General features: G+C 46.7%; 1 protein-coding gene across 9 annotated transcripts in view; it reads right to left on the reverse strand.

Annotated features, from left to right (window-relative positions):
* Nucleotides 1-2025: 2025 nt before the first annotated feature.
* Nucleotides 2026-26417, reverse strand: part of PTPN3 (protein tyrosine phosphatase non-receptor type 3) — a 119509-nt gene continuing 95117 nt past the window's right edge. For 7 of the 9 annotated variants that reach the window (XM_080667435.1, XM_080667437.1, XM_080667433.1 and 4 more), the window contains 4 exons: nt 22271-22399; nt 21275-21420; nt 20405-20540; nt 15219-18892 (listed from right to left, as the gene is read on the reverse strand). In XM_080667435.1, the coding sequence (XP_080523561.1) occupies nt 18815-18892; nt 20405-20540; nt 21275-21420; nt 22271-22399 (489 nt within the window). In that variant the 3' untranslated portion in view covers nt 15219-18814. Of the gene's footprint in view, nt 2107-15218; nt 18893-20404; nt 20541-21274; nt 21421-22270; nt 22400-26417 lie in introns of those variants that run through there. The other 2 variants (XM_080667436.1, XM_080667440.1) reach the window with 2 other exon arrangements.

Genomic DNA, 26417 nt, shown 5'->3' on the forward strand with positions numbered 1-26417 from the left:
GCCACACCAAGCGGAGAGTGACCTTCAGCTGGGGCAGCAGCCCACCAAAGGTGACCGCTCAGAGCCACTTGACTCCCTTCTCTAATCTCCTGCTGGGGATCCCTAATGGACAGAACCCACTGGAAGCCAGAGCACAGGGAAACCGTGCTGCCCTGCATATATGTCGGCATCTGAGGCTCGGAGCAGAGTGCGAAGGGAAGAGAGTGAGCTGGAGGGGCCATATGGAAGTGGAATTTTTAAAAGAATCTGTAGGCCCTGGTGGGGTAGCTCAGTTGGATAGAGCATCAGCCCGATACTCCAAGATTGAGGGTTTGATCTGTAGTCAGGGCACATACAAGCAGCAACTAATGAATGCATGAATAAGTGGAACAACCCATCGATGCTTCTCTCTCTGTCTCTCTGTTTATTAAATTAATCAATAAAAGTTTTTTAAAATTGGTAAAAGCTTGAAAAATTTATTGATTCAAAATTGAGTCGGTTCTTAGGGGGTTTCTGGTCCAGTCATATCTCTCACATTTTGAAATGCATCTTTTCTTTTCCCTAAAATATATTTTATTGATTTTTTTACAGAGAGGAAGGGAGAGGGATATTGAGTTAGAAACATCGATGAGAGAGAAACATCGATCAGCTGCCTCCTGCACACTCCCTACTGGGGATGTGCCCACAACCAAGGTACATGCCCTTGACCGGAATCGAACCTGGGGCCCTTGAGTCTGCAGGCCAACGCTCTATCCACTGAGCCAAACCGGTTAGGGTCTTGAAATGCATCTTAATCAAGTCCTGGGAAGATGGCCATTTGACCTTTGCAGGGATAGTTTTAGGCATGGGCAGCCCTTACTCTAGGAAAATCCCATGTCTCTTTGAACAGAAATGATTATTAGGGGGTTGTCTGTGAAGAAGCAGAATGATGCCATGGGAAGAGCAGAGATAGAACACCGGCATTCAAATCCCTGCCACTCGGTCAATTTATTTATGTATCTTGGTCTGTTTCTCACATGTAGAGAGGAGCATTAAAATTTACCCGACCTATTTGTTGTGAGGATTGAGAGATGCTATGCAATGCAAAGGAACTTAATTAATAGCTGGCACAGGGGAAGCACTCAGGGGATGCTGAATCTGAACCTAAAGTTTGTTTCCTGAAAACTTGCAGCCATTGGTCCCTGGTGACCCAGAGCACCCCCTCCTCATTACTCTCCTCCAGATGTTTAAAGATAACAGGAATATCCTCCTGAGTATTTTCTCTCCTTCAGGCTAAGCTTTTCTATTTCCTTTGACCATTTGACACTTGATTCTCCTCCAAACAAGGACCTTCCTGTTCCTAGATGACCCATCTCCATGGCCCGAGTGGATTGATGTGGAGAAGGTACTGGACCCAGGCTGGCCAATTAGATTCCTGCCCTAGGATTTTCAAACTGGAACCGGAGGGAGTCAGATCTCTCCTGGAAGGAGCTGAGGGATGTGAGGTGTGGGACAAGTCAGCACGTGCTGTTGTGTGGTGGAAAGGCGCAGTGCAAGAGAGAGAACCAAGGTGATGGGGCGGGGGCGAGGGGGGGGGCGGGGGATGGCGGAGCAGAGGAATGGAGAGGGAGGGACCAATGGCCGCATTCTGGCGTCTGGGAGCAGTTGCTCTGGAGGCCCAGTGCGCTCCCTGTCCCTCCAGTGGCTTGTTGCTTAATCCTTCTTGAATTCTGCAAACCAGCAAAGTCCCTTTCTCTAAACCAGTTTGCAGTCCACAATGAGCATTTTGAATAAAAGAATCACATGGCCACATCTGAAAGCCTAGAGCAGGGGTGGGAAACCTTCTTTCTGCCAAGGGCCATTTGGATATTTATTAACATCATTCAAGGGCCATACAAAATTATCAACTTAAAAATTAGCCTGCTCTATTTGCTTAAACATGTACTTAACTCACCCCTCACGCCTTGGCAGGGCCAGACCAGATGATTTCTCGGATCTTATACAGCCCTCGGGCTGGCTGTTCCCCATCCCTGGCCTAGAGCATGGACTTGAGAGTTTAAAAGGCCTGGGGTTGAATTTGATATGAACCATTTACCAGCTTTGGGATCCGTAGCAACTTCCACAGGCACTTGGAATCCATTTTTTCACCTGTGAAACGAGAGTAGCATTAGGCACCTTGTGACTTGACTGGAAGGAGGAAGAAGCACGTATATAAAGTCCAGTTCTGTACCTGACACCCGGTAGACTCACCCCATTGGCAATAGCAAAACAAATTCTGCCTTTATTATTACTGAGTTGGCAGTTAATTCAGACAGTTATACAAGCTGTCACAGATTCTCTTTCCCCGCCCCACACCTGCACTGACTTTGGGAGCCTAATTGCGGGATTTAAAATGTTTCCCTGCTCACGTTCCCCTCTGTCAATCCCAAAGAAATTGTTTAACAGGAACGTCGACATCTTTGAAAGGACAGATGCTCTTCTGTCCCCTCGGAGGCCTCTGGCTTGTGCTGTTTTCAGAGTTTCATGACCAGAGTGACAGGAGCCGTCGGTGTTTGAAGGAGCCTTTCTCCTCTGCGCAGTGTAGGTTCTTGGGCCCTTTCCCAGAAGTGACTTTCCAGAATAATTGTCCTAGAAAGCTACACACAGCCCGCCTGTCTGCTGAGCTGACACACATTGGAGTCAATTCACAGCTCCTATCATCCGTCTACAATGATGCCGACTGCCCACATAAAGCCCCTGGCTTAGAGTTAGAGGATTCTAGTCTCAATTTCCAGCTCCAGAAGTTTCTACTAAGTATTGACTTGAGGTGTTGAAACTTCAGCTGGAATGATTCATTCACTCGTAATTCCTTCAACACGCATTTAATGAGCACATTTCATGTCCCAGGCCCTGTAGGGGCTGGTGCTGGCGTTATTAGACAAACACCTGGTATCGACCTCAGACAGATCATATTCTACTGAAAGAGATCAGTAACATACTGCTATAATTAAAAAAATGTTTTAATCCTCACCCAAGGACATGCTTGTTGATTTTAGAGAGAGGGGAAGGGGAAGAGAGAGAGAAACATTGATATGAGAGAGGAACATTGATCGGTTGTCTTCCCAACTGGGGATTGAACCTGAAACCTATATATGAGCCCTGCCTGGGAATTGAACCCACAACCTTTCAGTGTACAGGACAATGCTCCAACCAACTGAATCACATCAGCCAGGGCCATATTGCTATCATTTAATGGATATAATACTATAATTAATGTTTAATGTCTGCCATAAACAACCCCCCCCCCCAAATCTGTTATCATGGAAAAAAAGTTTATATTTTTGCTTATGCAAAGTCCAGTGTAGGCTAGAAGGCCCCTTTCCTTCTTATAGCCACACCATATGGGGCAGGTTGTTGTCACAGTGGGGAAAAGATAAATGGAGGCAGTGCATTGCCTTGGCCCAGAAGTAACACACATCACTCCCATTGCCTAGGACCGGTCACATGGCCCCCCAAGGCTAACTTCAGTGGGAGCCAGGAAATGTAGGAAGCTCACAGATACTTGGTGCTCACTGCCTATCTGCACCCCCATAGGCAATGCTGTGATACCAGTTGAGCGAGGGCTCATGCGTTAATGATGACTCTCTGGATTCAAGTAACAGAAACCAGCTTCCATTAGCATGAACAGAAAAGGAAGTTTATAGTAAGAATTTAAAGGATGTTCGGTTCTCTGAGAATCAAATGAGAGAAATGCAACTGAGCATTCAATAGGGATTAGTCAGGAAATGCAAAGCCATTGAGATATGCCTCAGGACTCAGGACCACTTTGTGGAGAGGAAAGGAAGCTTTGACCTTCATGGACAATCCAGTAGGTGGGTTTTGCCGGGAAACACATTCCCGTGGAGTTGACGTCTGCCCTGAGGTCATATGGGGTATCCCCAAAATGTATACACACGCTTGGAGTAATGATAAAGGCAGTGTTCATTACAATACATTTCATTTTCAACATTGAGCTATCGGCTGTTAAAGTGTGTATACATTTTTGGGGGGCCACCCTGTATATTTTTTAAATATACTTTTTTTCTACTGTGGCAAAATTGCCCTGAGTTTTCAAGGCTAGAAAGGAGTTTGTCAGGAGAAGATAAAGAACAAGGCCACTCCAGGCCTGTGTTCTCGGCTAATTAGACAACCAGCTTGATTTGGAATGAAGGGCTCAGGGAGGCAAGGGAAGAGGGGGTATGTACGGAATGAAACCACGTGGGTTGACCCTGACCTGTTTCAAGGGAAGTGAAACTCCCGATATCGGACCATGGGAAGAAAGCAGCTGGGGACCCAGGGCCAACTGCAGGAGAGACGGGGAGCCGGCCAGCAGGCAGGTGTCACGGGGATCGCTGAGTTTCCTCCTGCAGCTTGCTCTCTCCGAGGGAGGCATGACATATCCTCACATCTGCGGTCTCCCACAGCTCTGTTTTCACATGGCTTTGATCCTCTCACAAACTGTAGGATGCAGGGCAGGAGGCATTATCTGCTCTTTATAATGCTGTCCAATATGGTAGCCACTAGCCTCAGGTGGCTTCTTGAGTTTAATGACACTTAATAAAAAACTCTGTCCCTCGGTCACACTAGTCCCATTTCGAGTGCTTAGCAGAGATGCACAACACTCCCCTCATCCAGGGAGTTCTATTGCACAGGGCTGCCTTGGACTGTGAACTTCAAGTGAGTGTCTGTTGTGTTCGTTGTGGTAGGTCCAGGCCCCGCAACAGTGCCAAGCACATATAGCCTGTGTTCAATAAAAAAATGTGGAATGAATGAGTTGTTGAACAAATCTCCATTTACAGCAGAGGAAAGGGAGACTTGGAGAGATGTAACTTCCATGGTCCGGCAAACACATGACAGAGCTGGGACTCCAACCTGGTCCCCTCACCTCTGAGCGCTGGCCTTGCTCAGCCCTTCCCTGCAGCTGCCTGGTTGGACTCAACTTCTGACAGGAGGGAGTGGTCCTCTGCTGTCACCTTAGCGACCTCCTAGCTGATTGGAAAGCCACTTTTAACAATGGCTTTATTACTTCTTCTTTCCAAGGTAAAGGGAATAGAAAATGTGGGAAATAAAAAAAAAATAGAAAGTTATTCCTTCCTCTACACTAAAGCCAGCTCGGTTAACATTTAGGGATGTTTCCTCCCAATCTCTTTTCAATGCAGAGGTGTTTGAGGTTTTCCACAGGGTTGTGTCATTTGCTTTTAAAAATCTAAGAAGTTATTTAGGCTAGAACAGCCTTGGGCAAACTATGGCCCGCAGGCCGGATCCGGCTGTTCTATCCGGTTCTCTTGCTCTCCCCTCCGCTCCTTTACTTTGAATTTATATTAGTTCACACAAACACTCCATCCATGCTTTTGTACCGGCCCTCCGGTCCAGTTTAAGAACCCATTGTGGCCCTGGAGTCAAAAAGTTTGCCCACCCCTGGGCTAGAAGCTTTCTGCTTGCTTCTCCCAGCCTCATCTTAAAACATCCAAGCCAATTTCTCTCTTTAGATGTCAGTAGAGTCCTGAATTCATGTGCCACAACCATGATATGGTAGAGCTGGGAGCAGGGGCTAACAGGATATTAAAACTGGGTGGTTGGGCCAGGCTAGATGGTTCAGTTGGTTGGGCGTCATCCAGTGCACCAACAGGTTGCCAGTCCGATTCCTGGTCTGGGCACATGCCCGGGTTGTGGGCTTGATCCCCAGTAGGGGGCATGCAGGAGGGAGCCTATCAATGTTTCATTCTCACATCAATGTTTCTCTCGCTCCCTTTCTAAAAATCAATAATTTTTTTTTTAACCAGTGGTTAAAAAAAATAAAATAAAAAACCAGATGGTTGGGGCTAGAGATTCCTACCTGCTGATGAGGGCTCTGTTTTTTCAGGGAGATGGAAATGAGTTGCCTGCCTGAAACATGCGAGGAGTCACAGAGGCCGCCTCACTGCGGCAGCAGGACCAGAAAAACCTCTCCTGCCTCTGGGCCCTGTGCCGAGGTGCCAAGGTGGGTTCTGAGTTCCTATCACTTGAATAAATGGGGATTCCGAGTGATGACCTTAATGTAAAAACTTGTCCAGAACTGGCCAATCTCGGGGGAGGGACCTGAGGGTTCATGATACCTCGGGATAGGGACACTTTCACAGTCAGGGATTGTAGGTATTCACAGAAAGGTGACAAAGATGGACTTGCAAAATGTTTATAAGCCCACGGGAGCAATAAAACCACACCCAGTCAGCAACTACAATAAATCAAAGACCTTGCACCCCAAGAACGAAAGATAAAAACAATTTGGAAGAAACCTTACAACAAGCAGATTTACAATTTTTGAAGCAATAAATGAAGAACAGATGCTTTATGCCTTAAAGCCAGAGCAGAACAGTGTGAGAAAAGAACAGGCAGGTTTGAAAAGTGGCCACGTATTAATTCTAGGGAAGATATAATTATTGAAATGAAGGGAGCCGATGAATTCAGAGATGTGAAGAAAGAATGAATGAGATTGGCCTTTTAAAGGCTGTTTCTGTTGTTGACGTTCTTTCTAGGCTTTTCTCTTATTGCAATGTTGTCCACAAAATTGTCATTAAACATTCTCCAAAAACATGACTACTTTTGCCAAGTTTAAGCTAAAAATGTCATCTCTTATTTGAATTTGTCATATTTGTTACACATATTTTTCTCGGTCTCCTGATTGCCTTTTTATTGTGTTTATGGTGGTCTGAATTCCAAATTGATGTATCAATTTAATCCACATTTGCAACCTTAACTAGCAGAAGACATTTTGATGTCAACTTAAATCAAAGTGGAAATGGACGGAAAGATTTTCTCTCTCTTTTTTAAGACCAGTCCTTGAGATAATACACTTTTAATTTGAGTAAGATGAGGCATGAACTCCGAATCTTTTGGACTCTGGGGGCGTCCTTTGGACACTCTCCAGGCATTTATGCAATGAGGCCAGCATGTCAGGTGCTTTGGCCAGTGATAGGTCTATTATAGGGTGTGGCCCGAGTTTAGAACAACTCTTCCTTTCTATGCGAACTGTCCCTGTCTCCCACTCTTGAGCCCAGTGGTCAAGTTTTGTGGGGAGGGTCTGTGGCTCACTGACCAACTCTTGGGCCACAGTGATTGGTCCAAGCAGTGAGTACTTAAAAGGAGTTGGGCCAATCAGAATGCTCCCTTGAGCAGTGGAGAATGGGAATGGAGGGAACATACTCTTTTCCTTTCTGGCTTTGGAGTTGTGAGAAAGAGCAATCTATCTATCAGGTTCCTTTGAAGACACCAATATAATGAAGGACAAGAGAAGCAGAAACAAAAGGAGCCAAGAATCCAATCCCTCCATTGAGCTGCTCTACTTCCGGAAGTTGTCCTTCCATCTAGCAGTTGTCCCACCCAGGAGTCCCCATTTTGTGTTTAAACTAATTTGAGTTGGGTTCCTGTCACTTGCGATCAAAAGAATCCTTCCTGACACAAGGAGGAGTTCGAGGCTCTGATTCTTACATTTAATTTCATTGCCAAGTTTAATGTTTTTCACTTATTTAATACTAGGGGCCTGGTGCACGAATTCGTGTATGAGTGGGATCTGGCCAGCCCGCCCCGATCAGGGCCGATTGGGGCTGGCTGGCCAGAGGGAGGGGCCCTGGGATGTTGGCCGCTGGCCCCACCCCCAATCAGGGTGGAGGGGGCCAATCGGGGGCCAGACCAGTGGAATGGGGGTGGGGGGGTGAGGGGCCATGGGAGGTTGGCTGGCTGGCCCTGCCCCCATCAGGCCAGTTGGCCGGCGGCAGTGTGTGTCATAGCAACCGATCATTCTGGTCGTTCCAGTCGTTCTGGTCGCTTGGCTTTTATATGTATAGATACATGCATTAGTAGCAATAATCCAGACTTTAAAAATTATACAAGTAACACATGTTTGTGACAGCATCTTAGACTATATCAATAAGCAAAAAGAAAAGGATATCCACCTACAACTTTATCCATAGGGATAGATGCTCTTAACATACTGGCATTCTGCACCACTTCCCTGACTTTTTGCATCATCTACATAACTATCTTTTTTTAAAAAATATTTTTATTGATTTCAGAGAGGAAGGGAGAGGGAGAGATAGAAACATCAATGATGAAAGAGAATCATTGATGGGTTGCCTCCTGTATGCTTCCTACTGGGGATCCAGCCCGAAACCCAGGCATGTGCCCTCGACCAGAATCGAACCCAGGACCCTTCAGTCTGCAGGCCGATGCTCTATCTACTGAACCAAACCAGCTAGGGCTACATAATTATCTTTGATCTATTCTCTCTCTCTGTTTCTCTCCCCCCTCTCCCTTCTCTCTTCTCTCTCCTGTCTATTTTTATCTATATCTATCATCTATCTATCATGGTAATAGCCAACACAATACTTATGCACCATGAATGGTCTAATTTTCCACATAATAACGCAATGTTCACAATGATGCTAGAAGGTAAATGTTATTATCCCCGGTTTATAGATGACAAAACCGAAACTCAGAAAAGCACAGAAAGGTTAGAGAACACAGGCTCAGAGAGGTTAGGTATCTCACCCAAGAACTTAACTGGTCATGGTGAGGAGCTGGTATTTGAATCTAGGCTATTTGGCTTCACGATCTATATTCTTAGCCACCACACTATACTGACTTTATCTAACATAAGAGTCACATAATAATACTATTTTGTAACCTGAATTTCTCACTTACCAAAACATCAGGGATTCTCTGTGTGTGGGGATGTCTACAGTTCCCACGTCAGCTTTCAGAGTTGCATAGTAACCTATAACACAAATGCACCAAACTTCATTGAACCAGACTGAGACTGACAAGCATTGAGATTGTTCCCAAATGTTCACTATTATAAAAATACCTAGCTGTAAAAGCGTACTAAAAAACAGTCTTGATATCAAAACACAAAACCCTTAAATTACTCCCGTACATCAGATCCCCAGAAGTAGAGTTATTGGGTGGGTGGGTCTGCAGATGTTATGGCTTTGATGTCTGTAACTATCTACCCCTCAGAACAACTTAAACTCTCCATCCTGGGGACTGATGACACTCTTTTAGTTTAGTTTATTTGCAATTTTAAAAATTGAGATGAAATTCACATACCATGAAATTCACTATTTCAAAGAGTGCAATACAATGGTGTTTAGTATATTCACAACATTGTGCAACCATCACCACTGTCTAATTTCAGAACATTTTCATCACCTCTAAAAGAAACCCCACACTCATTAGCAGTCACTCCACATTCCCTTTCTTCCCAGTCCCTGGCAACTTCAGATCTACTTTCTATCTCTTGGACAACTCATAGGAATGGAATAATTTTGTGTCTGGCTTTGTTCACTTAGCATTTTTTCAAGGTTCACCCATATTGTAACATGTATGAGTACTTCATTCCTTTTTATGGTTAAATAATATTCCATTGTATGGATAGACCACATTTATCCACTCATCATTCATCATTGATGGACATTGGGTGGTTCCACTTTTTGGCCATCATGAAGAATCCTGCTATGAACATCTTTTTTTTAAATTCTTGATGGTAAGAAGAATTTGTGGGGAGGCCAATTTACAAGCGGTTGGAGGTGGGGGTGTCTCGGGGGGAGGGATCAGCTCTTTGTGCTTTTAGACAATGCCTACATAAGACAAAAATAGAATTCCTGAGAGCTTTTGTTATTGAGGACAATCTGGATTTGATACCAGAAACAAAGGACTGCTGAAGGACTATAACGTTCATATTTATTTTAGAATGTGTTTTTCTAGGCATTTATCAGTTGTTTCTGTTTCAAGTTTCTGAGTTTTTGTTGTTAGTTTATAAATAGCATCTTTTTTGCTTAGAAACATGACTTATTGGCCTTGATTACCATCGAGCCTATTCTCATTTACACACCTCCTGCCTTTGCCCAGTAGGTTTCTCACAACCAATACCCTGCATCTGGCCTCAGTGAAATCTAAGAGCTAAGTTCCTCACTGGAGCCCCAACGGCTTAGGTCAGAATGACCTCACACTCTGGACAGAGTCCAGATAGCACTCTTCTTGTGGGCAATGCCAGGTGCTTCTGTTGTGTCTCTTCTTGCTGTGCTCATGTATATTTTGAAATATTTTATCTAATTTCCCTTTCCTCTTTTTTTTTTCCTTTACTGTTTTACAAGTTATGCTCATAGTTCTCATATGTAATGTAGTCCATAGAGTAGAGGAAAAGGAGATAGGATTATAACCGAATAGAAAAAGAAGTGGTGATATCCAGGATTTCCTATGAGCTGTAACTGATAGGAGTTCTGGTTGACCCCTTTTGGGAAGGGTGAGCAGATTTTAGTTGTATAAAGAATGGTTTTTCTATGTCAGGTAGCAGTACTGTTGTATTTTAGAAGTATGGGAAATATATCAGCTAGCAAAAGGAGTGGACTATTGACAACATTTGTGTGGGTCACTCAGCTTTTAAATTTGGAAATGATTCTACCACATGAGGCAGAGATCACCTCCTACATTTCCCATTGCAAATGCAGAAAATGCCACGTTTGCTTTTCCAGCCTCCCTTGCAGCTAGGCATGGGCACATGAGCTAGGCTCTGCCAATGAGAAGCAGCTGTCACAGAGCTCAGGGCTGCCAGGCAACGGGGACTGTGTAGATTCATTTTGGTGAGGGTGGCAGCTGCAGAGTCAGCTCTGTCCAGGGCAGGATGGGCCTCAGTGGTGCCAGTTGTTCACGTGGTATGCTCTGTGCTTAGGGGCAGTGTAAGTGGAGTCTACAGAGAACAGCTCTGAGATGTGATCTTGATATTGTTACTGACCCCACATGGTAGAGGCATCACATTCCTCCATGGGGCCCACCCATTCTTTTTGTGGAGTAGAGAAAGACATTTCCTTCCTTTATTAACAATTGTCTTCTTGGTAAAGAAGGATACAAGTTAAAAGACTCCAAGGCCTGAGGCTTATTTTCAGCAAATGTTTGTTCATTAAAATCTTGGGTTTGTGAGTGAGTTCTGGAAGACAACAGAAACTATGGACCCATTTCTCAAAGAACAAGTGAGAGATGGGCGGAGTTTCAGGTGGGACCTGGGGTTTCAGCCTAGGCCAGGAACCCATCAACTACTGATGAATTGTCTATGGGGCTCCGGGCAGTGCAAAAGGTAACTCAATGGTTTCTGGGGTGTGGGAGGAGGCATGGTCAGTACTACCATTGTGTACAGGGGACACTGGAGATGTGTCATCTATGGAGGAGCAGAGATGCTAAAAATGTGAGGCTGCCCATAAGCCACCTGGCTGAATGATGGGATGTATAACTCAGGAACTGGGTTGGGGTGGGTACTGTTGATGGGGACTAAAGGAGGGCATGTCCCCTTTTTCCCCAGGGAGGAGGAGGGTTGTTCCTCCATGCTAGAGGGGGCCAGGGTAAAGTGGAACACTACTAAAGAAAATCACATACAGTGCCTGTGCCAAGACCACCAATCAGCAGAGGCCAACATTGGGACCAAAGCTGGGGACCTCTCCTTGGTCCCAGCATACTGCCTCCTTGTTAGAAGTACAGTGTTCTTCATCTGCCCTGCCTGTGGGGCTGTAGGGGACAGGGAGGCCCTTGAGAGTTCAGGCAGACGAAGTAAGGGTAGGGAAGGAAGTTCAGAGAGAACTGGACCTCTGATTACAATGATAAAATATGAATAGATATGAATTATGATAAAATATGAATTTCCTGCAATGGACTGAATCCTGTTGAAACTCTAATGTGATGGCATTAGAGGTAGAGCCTTTGTGAAGTACTAAGGTTTAGATAAGGTCATGAGGTTACAAGGGCATGGTCCCCGTGATGGGTTGAACGTGCCAGGAAGAGAACTCTGACCAGGAACTGAATCTGCCAGCACCTGACCTTGGACTTCCCAGCCTCTAGAACTGTGAGGAATAAATGCCTGTTGTTTAAGCCCCCAGCCTATGGCATTTTGTTACTGCAGCAAGAGCAGACTAAGACAACTGTATGTTCACCCCAGACAGGCTATTTTAAGGACCAGATTTGATTACAGAAATCATTTGAGTGGATGAAAATGTAAACAAGAATGGCACAAAAGACATTTATTGGAGCCGAATGGGGTGCTCAGAACCCAGAAATGTCTACACTGTTTTTAAGACTAAAATTTTCACACTCATAGCTGTGTGAGACTGCTCAGACTGGTTACACGTGTGTCCCTAACGTTAGACTTCAGTCTCAAAGAACAACCTCATCATCTTCCCCACGCCTAGTTTGCCTAGTTTGTGGCACTGACACCCACCCACAGTTGCCCAACCTAGAAACTGTTTCCATCCTTGGCTCCTCCCTCTGTATGCCTATCAGTTATCAAGTCATCACTTCTTCTTCTTAAATGTGTAGACTAAGACAACCTTGTCCTCATTGCCACCATCTCTCCCCAGACCTCCGCCACACCCCAACAGGTCTTCTTACCTGGCTCTGGTTTGGACAATGATGTTGGAAGCCCTGGGCTGGCTTTGGAAGAAATCCTGGAACCTTTTTGGACTGGAGAAGAATCCAGAGTTTTAGGGACTAACCAGCAAAGGATACATGGGTTTTGGTCACTGGGTGGCCATAGATGAAGATGGACCTGTTTAATGTGGGGATGGGGCTGGGTAGGCACCTGGGGTTTCTAGAAGAGGTAAAGTTTGTGTTATTAGTCTACGTCATGGATGAGTGCTGATCCTGTTTGGAGCTGTCAGTGTTAGACTTCAAGATAGTGGCTCAGCCTTGCTTCAATGGCATAATTACATTTACTCCTGTGTGCTGGGTCTTGGGAAGGGTAACTCCTCATAAGTCAGCCCTTTAGCAGATCTGCAAGGGAGGCTACTGGTTGCGCTCTCATAATCATTTCCCCTTCTTCAGTAATGAAATTCCTAAATGTTGGCTAGGTAGAGTGCCATCCAGAATAAACACTGTATTTCCTAAACTCCCTTGCAGCTAGGTGTACCAGCTCTGGATTCTGGTGTGATTAAGTTCTAGCTAACTGTGCAAATCTATGCAACTTTTAGGGATTATCTTTAAAGGGAAGGGGCATTCTTTCTGTCTCCTTTTTCCTCTTTTCAGCTGGAATATGGATGTGTTAGGTGGAACTGGAAGTCATTTTGGACTATGAGGTAGAAAGTGTATGTGGAGGATAGTGAAGCCACCAGATTGGAGGAACAGGGTGCCGACGACCCTGCAGTTACCTTCCCAGCTCTGGATTCCGGTGTTTATCTGAGAGAAAAGAAACTTCTATTTTGCTCCAGCCACCTTTACTTTGATTTTTGGATTCAGAATTTGATACCTGAACGTGGGATGCTACAAATACCATCGAAAATGTAGCACTGGCTTAGTGGAATTGGCAGGCCAGCAGATGGTAGGAACAGAATTGCATTTTTACATAATTGCTTTTTTCAACATTTGATGAAATTGTCAACTGCGGTAACTTGGAGGATGGACCACATGCTGCTGATGCCATGACAATAGAGAAAATGGGGGATGATGCAAAAAGTATGACTTACTCCTTGTTGCTTTTCACAAAGTCCTACACAAGTGAGAGGAACTGGGGCTAGAGCCAGCCAGGCTCAGCAGAGATGGGAGGGGATCCTGCTTTGATAAGGGAGGCACTGTTTGTAGCCTGAACTCAAAATTAAGGTTCTGAAGCGTAGAAATGCCTGTTCTCCGAACTGCAGCTCTGAGAGCAGTGGCCTTGAAGTGGCAGCCTCGGCAGGAGGTAAGGCTGGGGCAGCAAGCGATGCCAAGACTTCCCTGCCAGCGCATGCAAGACCAGGTGGATCCAAAAATCAGATTAAGGGCGTTGTCTCAGAGAGGGAGAAAAACCACCCCCAAAACTATGGGGCAAAGAAAGGAGGGGTGCTTTAGAGCAAACACGGTTGACAAAATGCTAGCCATTGAAACTGGGTAATGTTGCAAAGTGCTCATTATCATAATCTCTCTAATTTGGTATAAATGTGAAATATTCCATAATACAAAATTTAAAAATAAGACTATCTACAAAGAAACCAACAAACAAAGGGTGTTTCCCTCCCACCCCAAGTCCCCTTTCAGGTGGCCTTTGAGGAAGAGGCACCAAATGGGAGGCTAGACCAATCTTCAGCTGTAGGTACCTGAGGAAATTCTACTGGCAAAGAAAACACAGCACTGGGACCCTCCAAAACTGCCCGAGAGTAAGCAGGATACGGAAACTGTGCTGTCCCCAAGAAGTCCTACCGCTGCAGGTCCCACCTCGGAAGTGGCCATGGAAGCCAATGGACAAGGAGTTCCTCCCAGAGCCCGAGGAGCCGGCAGGAGGCTCTCCAAGGGACTGGTGGGCCTGCAGTTGTCTTCACTGCTCCTGTGCAGCGGCCTTTGACAGCCGCCTGGAGCGGTGTTTCCTGTTCTCCCCTCTTATGAAGGAGGTTTCAATGGCTGTTTGCCTGCTGCTACTTCACTACGGTTTAAGGGTTATGTTGGGAGAAGATAACTCTGTCTTGAGTTTATAGGTCACTAGACTACAAGAAGCCACCCAGAGCTGAAGGAGACCACAAATTACCCAAAGGTGATTTTATCTTTAGCTTCATGCTCTACCTGGATAGAGTTTGGATTGTCTTACTTTGAAGCAAAGAGTGAGCTCTATGTGAGGCAAGAAAGGTGACCCAAGGATTGAACTACAGCAGGACCACTACTTGCCTCACAAACACATTCTTTCCTTATTTCTCAGAACTCCTCTGAGTTTCAGTTAGGTACATGGCTTCTTGGAATAAGAACTACCTCTCCCAGACTCCCTTGCAGTAGGTATGACCCTGTGACTAAGTTTTGATCAATGGGAGGTACAACATCCAGATGACGCACCCTGAGGGAAGGGGTCTTGCTTTTCTTCTCCGACCTCCCTCCATCCTGCTGGCTGTAGTGAGAACGCGGCTGCAGCCACCACCATGGACTTCAATGTAGAAACTTCACACTGAGGATGGCAGAGCAACAAGTCAGAAGGAACCTGGGACCTGGGGATCATGGAGACACCCTGAGAACCCTGCATGATAGAGGGTAAAGAACCTTGTACTTTGTGTAAGCTATTGCTGGCTTAAGAGCTGAACCTAATTCTGACCCAGAACTTGCTATCCACACAAGGTTAAGACTGACAGGTGTTGCACATGGTCATGCCCTGACCAGATCAAAGGTGGAGATGGGTGGAGAGCTAAATACTAAAGACTTAGTATTTACGTGAAAGAAAGCAAACAAAATAAGAAAACACTTCCAGAAATCAAGACAATTATTAGAACAAAAATGTCAACACACAATGCTAGTGTTGCATAGCTTGAATGTTTTTATATTAATCAAATTGTTTTCAGTAGAATCACTGGCAGAACAGGTATGAATGAAAAACATTCCAAATTTACAGAAAAAAATATTGCTGATCAATTAATATAGTTTTCAATAAAACTACATAACACAAATCCTTTGTTGCTCCAAACAGAATGTGAGTTATTAAGATGGCAGGCAGTCCGGCCATCAGAATCCCACGTATTTGGTTCCTCAGGCTGAGGTCAGAGTTTTTGCCATCTTTACTGAGTCTCAACTCAGTGTAGGATGGCAAGGATGGCAAGAATCAGAGGTGGCAATCCTTGTCTTTGCATTCAACAGCATCAAGGTTTGAGGGACAATCGCTTGGGGATAAGTCACAGAAATAGGATACATCTCTCTCCAAAAGCTACATAGGATTAATTTCAAATCTCTGGAATATAGACTCATAACATGGTAAATGTTGAAAGAACCAAAGAATTCATCCAGTCCAGGCCAACCTTCCCCTTTTCCACATGAAGAAACTGAGGCGGAGGGCAACACGTCTTGCCTTAGTCTAGGTCTCACTCCAAGACCTGCCTCTTGAGATCTTTCCGCATTGATGCAGCCTCTTTGTTGCCTCTGGAGGATGAAGAGGCCTGCTGCTTGCACTCGAATGATAACCTCCAAGCAACAAAAAATGTCAAGTAGCAACATAGCAGCAATACCATCTACATTAATCTAAAAGCATATTAGGTATAAATTACTGTGGTAGGAATTAAAGACCAGCACAAGTTTGTGATTCATACTCCTCCCACCACCCCATGCCACCCCCATCCAAATGGAGTTGAATATATATATTTTTTTCTTCTGGAAAGTCAAAACACTAAGTGCTGGCTCTAATGGGCCACACCAGAAGGAATCTCCCATCTTGATGAAGTCAGCACATAGATGCACTTAAATTAGACCTTCTGGAGGGCGTCAGAATGCAGAATGTAAATGTCTTCTTCGTTCACACCAGCCACGTTCCCAGTCAAAATACTGATCCTGATTTTCATGTTCTTCACTTAGGACTAAAAAAAAGGCTTTTTAAGTATAATTGCTTAAGTGTATAAGGTGGTAGAGCAGAAATCTTGAGTTACAGAATTTCATCAGTAGTATCTACAGTATTTACTTGCAATATTTTGCCCCTTTAGGTAATTCCCTTATCTTGTGCATCCCCAGTATTTTGTGGTTTTTGTTCCTGATAACATCTGCTGGGTCTGAATTAATGGCCAGCACAGGGGCAGAAAAAGGCTAGCTGCAACCTTTGGTAAGCTTCTTAGAAATGTATGTGATAATAACAACATTTCTGCAACCATATTAAACAATTAAAAAACATAAAATACAAATCTGTAAACACATTTAGACTTCTCAAGCTTTTCGCAGACACGATGATGCCTTTTTATCAGGTGATAATGATTTGCTAAATATCCTGATGGCATTTACATTTACATAAGCTTTTCTGTCTTCCCCTCTTTTTTTGGTGCTTTGCCGACAGAATTTTTCTGAGTCCAGAGTGAATGAAGGTATGATATTCCTTTGTACTTCTGTTCTTTCCAGAAGAAAAGCAACTTTATCTTATAGGAACCCATACGACCCTACTTCTGTTCCATGGGATTTGGGGCAAATCACTGATAAGTTAACTTTGCCACGTAATTTGTCCATAGCAGTGTCAGATTCCAGCAGATGGAAATTCATCGTCAACTTACAAGTCCTCGGTATTATTTCTCCTATTTACAGATGAGGAAGTAGAGATAGTGACCAGACCTGGAGCTAGTTATGGATGAGTGGAACCAGGAACTTAATTTCCTACTGCTTCACTCTCCTCTCCTGCTTCCTCCCACTAGCCTGGCACCAAGCTGACAAGGATGGGGCTCAGGAGGTCACCTGTTCCACAGTATAGGGTTACAGCACGGAATAGCACCTCCCTCCCACCCCTGCCCTTTAGCAGAATAACGGTGGGGAAAAGATGCGAAGTATGCAAGTAAATACATTAGGTCTGAAGAGAAAGGTCTTTATTCCTCTTGCAACCAGGAAACTATTCAATTGGTCTAGAGTTTGCTTAGACATCAAAATGGCTTCACGTCTGTGCACTAGAATAGAAAAGCATCCTTTTTCTATAAATCCCATTAAGAAACTGCCTTAGCTTCCTCTTCTGAATACATAAAAACCGCTACTTAAACATACCACATTAAATTTCTTTTGTGGTTTATTTTCCTTAAATAATAATTTGCTACAATCCTGTCAGAGGTTTTTTTTTAAAAAAATGGAACACAGTATTAACAAAGGCAGAATTCTTTAGGACAATCAGAATCATGGCGCACTTAGAATAAATTAACATCAACTCGTGTTTATATTCAGAAAGTCTGATCCTCTCCTTTGAAATGAAATGGAGACCATTGTAACCGAGGGTGAATGCACACATTTGTTCTATACAGAGACTCATTCTTTACATAAGCTCCACTGTCATTTGAATGAAGTGAGGAATCCTGAGAAACACTCAGCCATGGGAGCACACGCATCGACCCACACCCACAGGCAGCCATCTAGAGCTGGCTTTCCCAGGTGCAATGGCCAGAAGATCTTTCCTCAGAAGGGCCAAAGATTCCGAATATTTAGATGATATCCCGTCTCCCCTCAGGAAAATGATAATGCTTCAAGTGTCATAGCTTGAAGTAGCAGCAATCCATGTAGTAGATTCAGTAGTTGACGATTCCAGTCTTGGGCGCCGACAGCTCAGCGAGAGGCGGACAGAGGCAAACAGCACCTGCTCCGACCAACACCCAGACACCAAGACAACATCCCACATCCTCACTCTCAGAGTCTCAACTGAAAACTCACCCGAACCTAAATGACTAACCCGGTTCAGGCACCGCGTGTGGACCTGAAAAAGGTCCACGAAGGCAGGCAGAAAGCGGGGCATTTTGGGCACCCTTCTCAGGACCAAGAAAGTCAGAGACGCAGGGTGATGGGACAAAGGAAAGGGAGGCAGGAAAGATACTGCTCATCCTTCAGCCAGAAAGCCCACCCCCTGCCCTTGGGTAGATCCATCTCGGTTTCGTTAGCATAGGGCGGTGACCGCTACCTGCAAAAGGGGGGCCATTCCATATCCAGCTCAGCCTGGAAGCACAGAAAGCTCGGCTCTTAAGAGTCCTGCACACATATACACACAGAGCATCCATGTGACTCCAAATCGCCACACCGTCTTGTTCCTGGGAGGTCACAGCGCTGTCGGCGTCCCCTCTCGAATGCCCAAGGATGGCTGACAGGATCATGGTGATGTCTGGGGAGGAAGGCATTGGGGCAGGCCCCAAACGGAGACCCCCTTTTGCGCATTTCTCTCCGGAGGAATCACGGGCCTAAATGATGCTACTGCCGCATGCGTATCTACACAGTTCCTATGTACACGATTCCTTTTTCATAGAAATTTAAAGTGCTTGGGTTCAACGCGCCCTCTCCTCTCCCACACCACAGCCTACAGATTCCTCTTGCTGCTTCCAGAGAGAAGGCCTGTCCTATGGAGGATGCCCTTGGAAAGAGGAATGAGCGTTTCACAGTTGCCTTAGCTGGGATCCAGCATTGGGACCAAGCCTTCTTCATAAACACGAAGAATGGCTTCACACACAAACTTGTACTGGCTCTGGAAAAGAGAAGACAGCCGTCAAGCCTGCCAGCAGCCCCACAAACAGCCCCTCACGCCCACACTGAGTAATTTGATAAATACCCTCTGAGCTCCAGCGCTGGCCAGGCCTGCCCTGGGCTACATGCCAGGGGAAGGGTGGAGAAGACACACCTGTGACCCCATTATTGCTGCAAGATGAGGGGCGGGGACTGTTCCCAGAGTGAAATGGGCAAAGTGTTAGGGAACCACGGCAGAGGGAGGAGCTGGCCGTCTGGAGGAGTCAGGGAGGGGTGATGATTGTTGCGGGCTGGCCACTCCAGTGCAGGCACCAGTGTGGAGGTTCCAGGAGAATGGCCCATTCTGAGAATTGCAGTCAGAGCTCATGGTCCTGGCCCAGGACACCTGGGCATGGACGGAGGGACCACACAGTGGGCCAGAACCAGGTCATGGGGGGAAGGATCTAGATTTTGTTTTAAAAGAAGAGCCACTGAAATCTGCTCTGAAGAAGATGGTTCTATTAACAAACACCTAAGAAACGTGCATTTGAGTGATGTGTACAGGCTGAAAGGAAGCACTGACACTGAGCTTCCCCAGTTGGGAAAAGTTACCCAGATGATGCACTTGAACAATTTTAAGCCAGAAATGAGGTCTTCCACACCACAGAATAGGGTTCAAAACAGCCTTAATAACCTGATTTTTTTCTCTCTCTTAACCAGACTGTGGGTACAAACGAATATAAAACTACGAGAGCTCACAATTATTAGAGCAATCTTATAAACGTTGCATTTCCCGTGGTCCCCCCTCCGCTGCCGCTGAGTTTTATCATTGACCAGTCCAGTTCTCCTACCATACATATGGGCTCGGGTCTCTTCTTTTGCGCAATGATCCGATCAATGAAAGAATATGGAATGCCCCCCCCCCCACACACACACACTTTTGCAGATAGGGAAACTGAGTCTGGGAGAGGTTAAGGGATTACTCCAAGGTTGCCCAGTAGGTGGGGGGCCTGAATCAGGGTCTTTCCACCCCACCACCTTCCTTATACTCTGGGGAAAACCGCAGGATTTCCTCTTTAGGAGACGTGCAGTACCAAGTCCCCAGGCGTGACAGACGCGGGAGAGAGCACACAGGAGGAGGGAGGAGGGCATGTGGAAGGTTCCCTGAGCCAAAAGGCTCATCTTGGAACAGGTGGGAGGGGGAAACCCTCAGGTGACCTTGCTTACTTCTCATGGACAAATGATGGGCCAGGGGGTCACCATGCAGAATGCAACCAGGGCTGCTCCCTGGCTGAGTGGTTGGCAGGAAACAAACCATGGAGGCAGCAGAAGTGGAGGCAGCGAAAGGCCGGGGCCAGACGCGGTGTGCTGTGGAGTCGCTCAGCCTGACAAGCTGTGACCGTGGGCAAGTGACTCAGTCCCTTCAAGCCTCGGTCACCTGACCTGCCATGCCCTTTGCACAGGCCTGGCCCAGGGCAAGCGCTCGGGGAGCATCGGCCACGGTTACTACATTTACTACTGGATTTCTACTCACTGATGTCTGCACCATCATGGCGCGCTGGTCTCGCATTTTCCGGACAATATCCAGAGGGTAAACAGGCAGGTTTCTCTCGATGAGGCACATGGCTGTTTCCATGGTGACCAAGACACCGGTTCGACCTATTCCAGCGCTGGGGGGAGAGGAGCAGGGACTTGGAATTTGCTCAGCCAGCATTTCTCACAGCCCAGCTCAGCTCCTCCCCAGGTCCCACCTTTACTCAGACGGAGCTTTCCTCCCCCACCTTCGAGGGTCCGGAACACACACTCAGGGTGCTCCAAAACTGCCTGACAAAGCCTCTCCTCAGTCTGAGGCCTGGCACTTAAAACCAAAGGAAAGACCCCCGCTCCATCCCCTCATCTCATTCACATCTATCCTGCAGGTCAGCTGCCTCAGAGCAGGCGGAAGAGGGAGGGACTCTCCTCTTCAACTCTGCGCTACACTCCGAGGTTTATGCTTCCCAAAGTTCCACATCTCCTAACGCTGTAAAGAAATAGTCAATAGAGCCCTAACTGGTTTGGCTCAGTGGATAGAGCACCGGCCTGCGGACTGAAAGGTCCCTGGTTCTATTCCGGTCAAGGGCATGTACCTTGGTTGCAGGTACATCCCCAGTAGGGGGTGTGCAGGAGGCAGCTGATCAATGTTTCTCTCTCATCTATGTTTCTAACTCTCTATCCCTCTCCCTTCCTCTCTGTAAAAAATCAATAAAATATATTTTAAAAAAAAAACAACAGTCAATAGAGCTTTGTTCAAGCACGTCTAATCTTGTGGGATTCAGGTGGATTTTATGTCTGCCAACCTTCTCCAGGCCTTTCCAAGGAGTGGGAATACTAAAGAACACACACCAAACCCAACAAGCCACAGTACCTGCAGTGAACTAAGACGGGTTCAGCGTCCACTCTCAGGGACCTCACGTAGTTCACAAATTCCAGAAAGTCCGAGGAGTCATCGGGCACGCCGTGGTCAGGCCATGCGACGTACTGGAGGTGTGTCACAGTGTGCTCTTCTCCGGTCTAAGGAGGACGCAGACTGGCCTCGGTCAGTCAACCCAGAGGGTGGGCAGGAAGACCTGGCCCCTCTCCGGCCTCCAGCCCGGGTACTTCTGTCTCCTGATGCTCTTTCTACCCACCGTGCACAGCCCTGCAGGGGCCCCTGCCAACTCCTGTCCACCCTCCTCACCTACTCCCACCCCCACCCTCCAGGCTCATCTGCCCACCCCTCCTCCCCACCCAGGGAGTTCATTCTGTTTGTTCCTACAGCACTTGCTATTAGGGCCACACACAGTAGCTCTTTTTCTTGGTAATGGGCCAAATTTATATAACATGAAGTTCACCATTATTAGCGTACATTTCAGTGCTTTTAAGTGCATTTACAATGTTGTACAACCATCACCACTATTTACCCATTAAACATGCACTCTTCATTCCCCCCAGCCCCCCAGCCCTGGGAAACCACCGCTCTCCTTCCCGTCTCTGTGACTCTGACTCCTCCAGGTACTTCACGGAAGTGGAATCAGATAGTATTTTTCCTTTAGTGTCGGGTTATTTCACTTATAGTGTCCTCAAGATTCACCCATGTTGTAGCATGGGTCAGAATCTCCTTCCTTTTTAAGGCTAAATAATAGTCCATCATATGACTATACCCCTAGTTTATCTGTTCATCCATCCATGGACATGGCTGTTTCCACCTGCTGGCTACGTGAACAGTGCTGCGTGGATACGCGTTTGGCTCTTTTACTGAAATGCTTACCAGGTGAAAATGTGGAGCCGACCAAGAACAGCTCTCCCAGGACCACAGTGCTGCTGATTTAGACCTGCCTCTAACCTGCCTGCCTGGACCACCCACCGTCAGGGCACCGCTCACCTCGGTGTTTGTGACCAGCATTTCCCGGAACACGTAAGCAATGGTGCAGTCCTCTGACTGACAGCGGATGTGGAAGCTGCCGTGTTCGGCGACCTCGGGAGGATCGGGCCAGTACTGGTGACACTTGGTCTGCGAGGGAAGCACGGGGTGTGAGTGAACCTCACTGGGGGGTGCTGTGCATGAGCAGTTACCTGGACAGATGGGCCGGGCATTCAACCAGAGCCCTCTCGCTACACCAGGTACTCCAGCCAGCTGGGAGACAAGGAGCTCAGGCAAGGCTGACCTGCTGTGTGTCTGCTCTCTATGGAGTGGGGATGGGGGTCGGCCTGCCACGGGCCAGGCCACAGCTCCCAAACCAGTCTGGGCTGGAAGCCAGAGGACCAGTACAGACTTACCTTCTTTTCACCAGGGTCTGGAATGAACAGGAGGAGGCCTCAGACCTGGGACCTTGACTTAGCTCGACCTCTCCACCCCAGCCTCCTCTACCTCAGTCAATCCCACTCCAGTCCCTCAAGCCCCTTCTCTGCTCTCAACACCCCCTCTCTACCTCAGCCCTCCTTCCCCACCCACCCCCACCCTCTTGAGGTAAAGGCTTCAAGGCACAGTGGTTAAGACGGCACATTTGGGAGTCAGGACTCTGTGGGAGGTAGCCATATGACTTTGAACCTGCTACTCATCTGCTCTGATTTGCCTATTCTTCACTCAAAAGATGGGGACAGCACGCACTTCACAGACAGTGACAGAGGCTGGAGATAACAGTGCAGTGCCAGGCTTACTACGTGTGGGGAGCAAGTCAATGGAGCCCCTATTACTGTTGTCACTGTGGGCCCCACATCAACTTGAGTAAGGATGGTGAGAGAGTCCACACAGTCCAGATGAAAGACATCCCTACATGTAAATGAACGTCCCTTTGCACCCGAGCAGCAGCCCCTAGGCCTGCTCAGGCTTCCGATTCACATGGAGCTGATACTCCCAGAGCACAGACGAGGAGACCCCAGGCTCAGCGGAATTGAGGGCTTAGGGCTACTGGGCTTATCTGCAGGCTGGCTGACCCCACCACCCTCCCCATTTTTATTTCCCCCTCCAAACCCTGAAGCTTGTCCCATAGATATCATACTCCCGCCCTGGTTTCAAAGCAAAACTCAAGGCCAAGCTGTCCCTCTCATCATAGTTCTGTCAGTCAAATTCTGATTCACTTAAAAATGTTTTTTTTCTCCAAGCACACAGTTGCATCCAATGTAAAAATTACATCTGTTTGCCGCTGAAAGAGGGTATGCCAAGGGATGCACATAATTTGTCTGGAAACAGCTTTTCTATTCTTGTTTTCAAATGCCACAGTTTGAACTTAATGCTTTGAAATTAAAGCATGCTGCTGGAAAGACAGAGCTGAGAATTTACTTGTAAACCTTAAGCCAGGGTATCTGGCTAACAGCCACTGCCTGACTTTGCTTAGACAGGAAGGGGCTGCTGTCCGTAGGACACGCGGCAGAGCCAACACCCACCAGCCTACATCTCCTCCTCTTCTGCAAGGGGGCGTGGAGCTCTGCCCGTAGGCCTGGTGGGAAGATAGCTTCTGAACTGATCAGCCCTTGCAAGGCAGAGCAGAGCCACAACATCTCTATTTCTAGAGACTCCCAGTGAATCTGCCCTGAACTGGCCTCTCTCTTCACCCCCTGATCCGATTTAGAACTTAGGTCTATTTGGATCTGAAAAGCACGGGGGGTGTGGTGGGAAGAGTAAGAAGTTTGTGGAAATCTTGAGTTTTAATCCTGGTCAGTAAGTCCCATTAACCAACTGTGTGATTGTGACCAAGTTACTCCACTTCTTCCAGCTGCAGTTTCCTCATGAATGCTGCTGCTGGGGGCAGGGATGACGCTCAAGCTCCTAGTGTTTGAACAGCGTATGTAAGCACTAAATGGTGCCTTAAAAAATATATATGTGTGTGTGTGTGTGTGTGTATATATATATATATTTCAGAGAGGAAGACAGAGAGAGGGAGAGAAAAACATCAATGATGAGAGAGAACCATTGATCGGCTGCCTCCTGCACGCCCCCTACTGGAGATCAAGCCTGCAACCTGGGCATGTGCCCTTGACCGGAAACGAACCCAGGACCCTTCAGTCCGAAGGTCAACACTCTATCCACTGAACCAAACCAGCTAGGGCAAAAAATGGTGCGTTTTATGGGCATTATTTTACCTTGGTCTCAAAACCTATGAGGTAGGTACTATCATTGGCTCTATTTTGCATATGAATAAACTGAAGCTCAGAGAGGGAATCAACTGGTGTCAGATGACACATATAATGGGGCATACACAGATGTAAACCCCCCCCCCCCACCCAAGAAATATCCTTGATGGAAGGAGAAATTACTTTTTCCATTGAAAAGCTGTACCTCTATAGCTCTCTTTCCTTTATGAAGGAAGCATGAGCCTGAGGGGAGCACACAGAGAGAAACATTTGGGGCAGGAAAGAAGAAGGGAGAACTCAGAGATCCTGCAGGGAAGCGTTTCCCAGACCACAGGGTGAATCAAGGCTTCAGGGGAGCCCTCTGCAGTGGCAGACCTGAGGGCTGCACAGTGTGATGGGCGACTCGGCCAGCCACAGGCCTGCAGGGACTCCCCCTCTACTAAATGCATAACCTGGAGAAAACACATGGGACATGCTGAGTGTCACTTCCCCTGTAGTGACTGACTCCTGACTCCAGTTAGAACCAGCTGATGGGTGGTGGTGAGGACCGGATGAGGGCGATGAGGGCCCCAGGATGAAGGGCTCCCATCACCTGAGAGCTTGTAACAGGAGAGGGAGGAGACACACAGCCTGGATTTTAGAAGAACAGGTTTCTAACAATCGATAAACAAGAGGGGTGAGTTCCCAGGGCCTGAGACAGTGAAGGGAACGCTGTGACTCACGGGAGATGGGAATCTCTCACGCAGGAACCAACAGGAATGGATTCAGTTAGGAAGAAAGGGCTGGGAAACAAAGAAACCCGGCTGGTCACCAACAATAGAGAGGAGAGGGATGAAATCAGGACGGAGTAGGAGGGCCAGGGCCTGCACGGCAGCCAGAGGAAGTGAGGCCTCTGTGATGGGAGAAAGGATCTTTTCCGCACTTTTCAGTCGGAACAAGCAGAACAAGGGAGAGAAGGGAATGCTATCAGGGCAGATCATGTCACCAGCCATGCCTGGTGGAGCTCTCTTTTCTCTTCAGGGAAGAATGGCCTTACAGCCGGGAAGGGGAGGCCAACATTAAAGGGGAAAGAGAAGGTCACCACAGGCACGCGGATGGCGCCCAGCACCCTGCCTGGGCTCAGGTGTTGGCTCTGAGGAACTGCATCATGGACTGAAAGACCTTATGAGACAGAAGAGCGGAGCCTCCACAGACAGTTCCTGAGAAAACCTGGAGCATCTAGGCACCCAGAAGTAACAGAATAGTCCGGCAAACAGAGCATCATTTCCAAATGGGGGGACTGGTAGATTTTGGAAAGGACAAGGCAATGAACTTGATCTATAAATACCAGAGCGGCCCCAGATGAGGGCCTGCAAAGTACGGGATGCCTGCAGGTCCATTCGGAGGAGACCAGGTCTGTGTTCAACAACATAGACCCACATGGTGGGATGGGTTTTGGTCATAGGTGCCATGGAGAGTCTCAGTTTGGGCCCAGAATAGCTTTCACATTACTTCCCTGATACTTGAACTCTTTTTTTAAGAGGGAGGGAGAGGAGGAGGGGGAGATGCGGGTGCCCGAGGAAGCAAGCAAGCCTCAGGGTTAGAGCCTGGAAGGCAAGATTATTTATGGAGAATTTAATAGTGTTGTTTTGTGATCTTCGTGTATTTACTCATACCTTCTACTTATGGCAAGTGATACTGAGCTTCCATTTAAGATGCATCTTTTCGGGGGAGGGAAATATAGTTGATATAGACTGTGATAAGACAGATGGTGACATATGATACTAGAACTAGGGGTGATCATATTGTAAGGTATAAAAATGTCAAATGACATTATTGTACACCTGAAACTAATATAACCAACATAACAATGTATACCAACTTTAATTAAATTAAAAAATTTTAAAAGATGTATCTTTCAAAGGAAATTTATTAAACAACAAAAAATACTGGTGAGTCAAGTTAAAGAAAAATAATAC

Source organism: Plecotus auritus (genome assembly GCF_963455305.1).
Source record: "Plecotus auritus genome assembly, chromosome: 5".
Taxonomy (NCBI): domain Eukaryota; kingdom Metazoa; phylum Chordata; class Mammalia; order Chiroptera; family Vespertilionidae; genus Plecotus; species Plecotus auritus.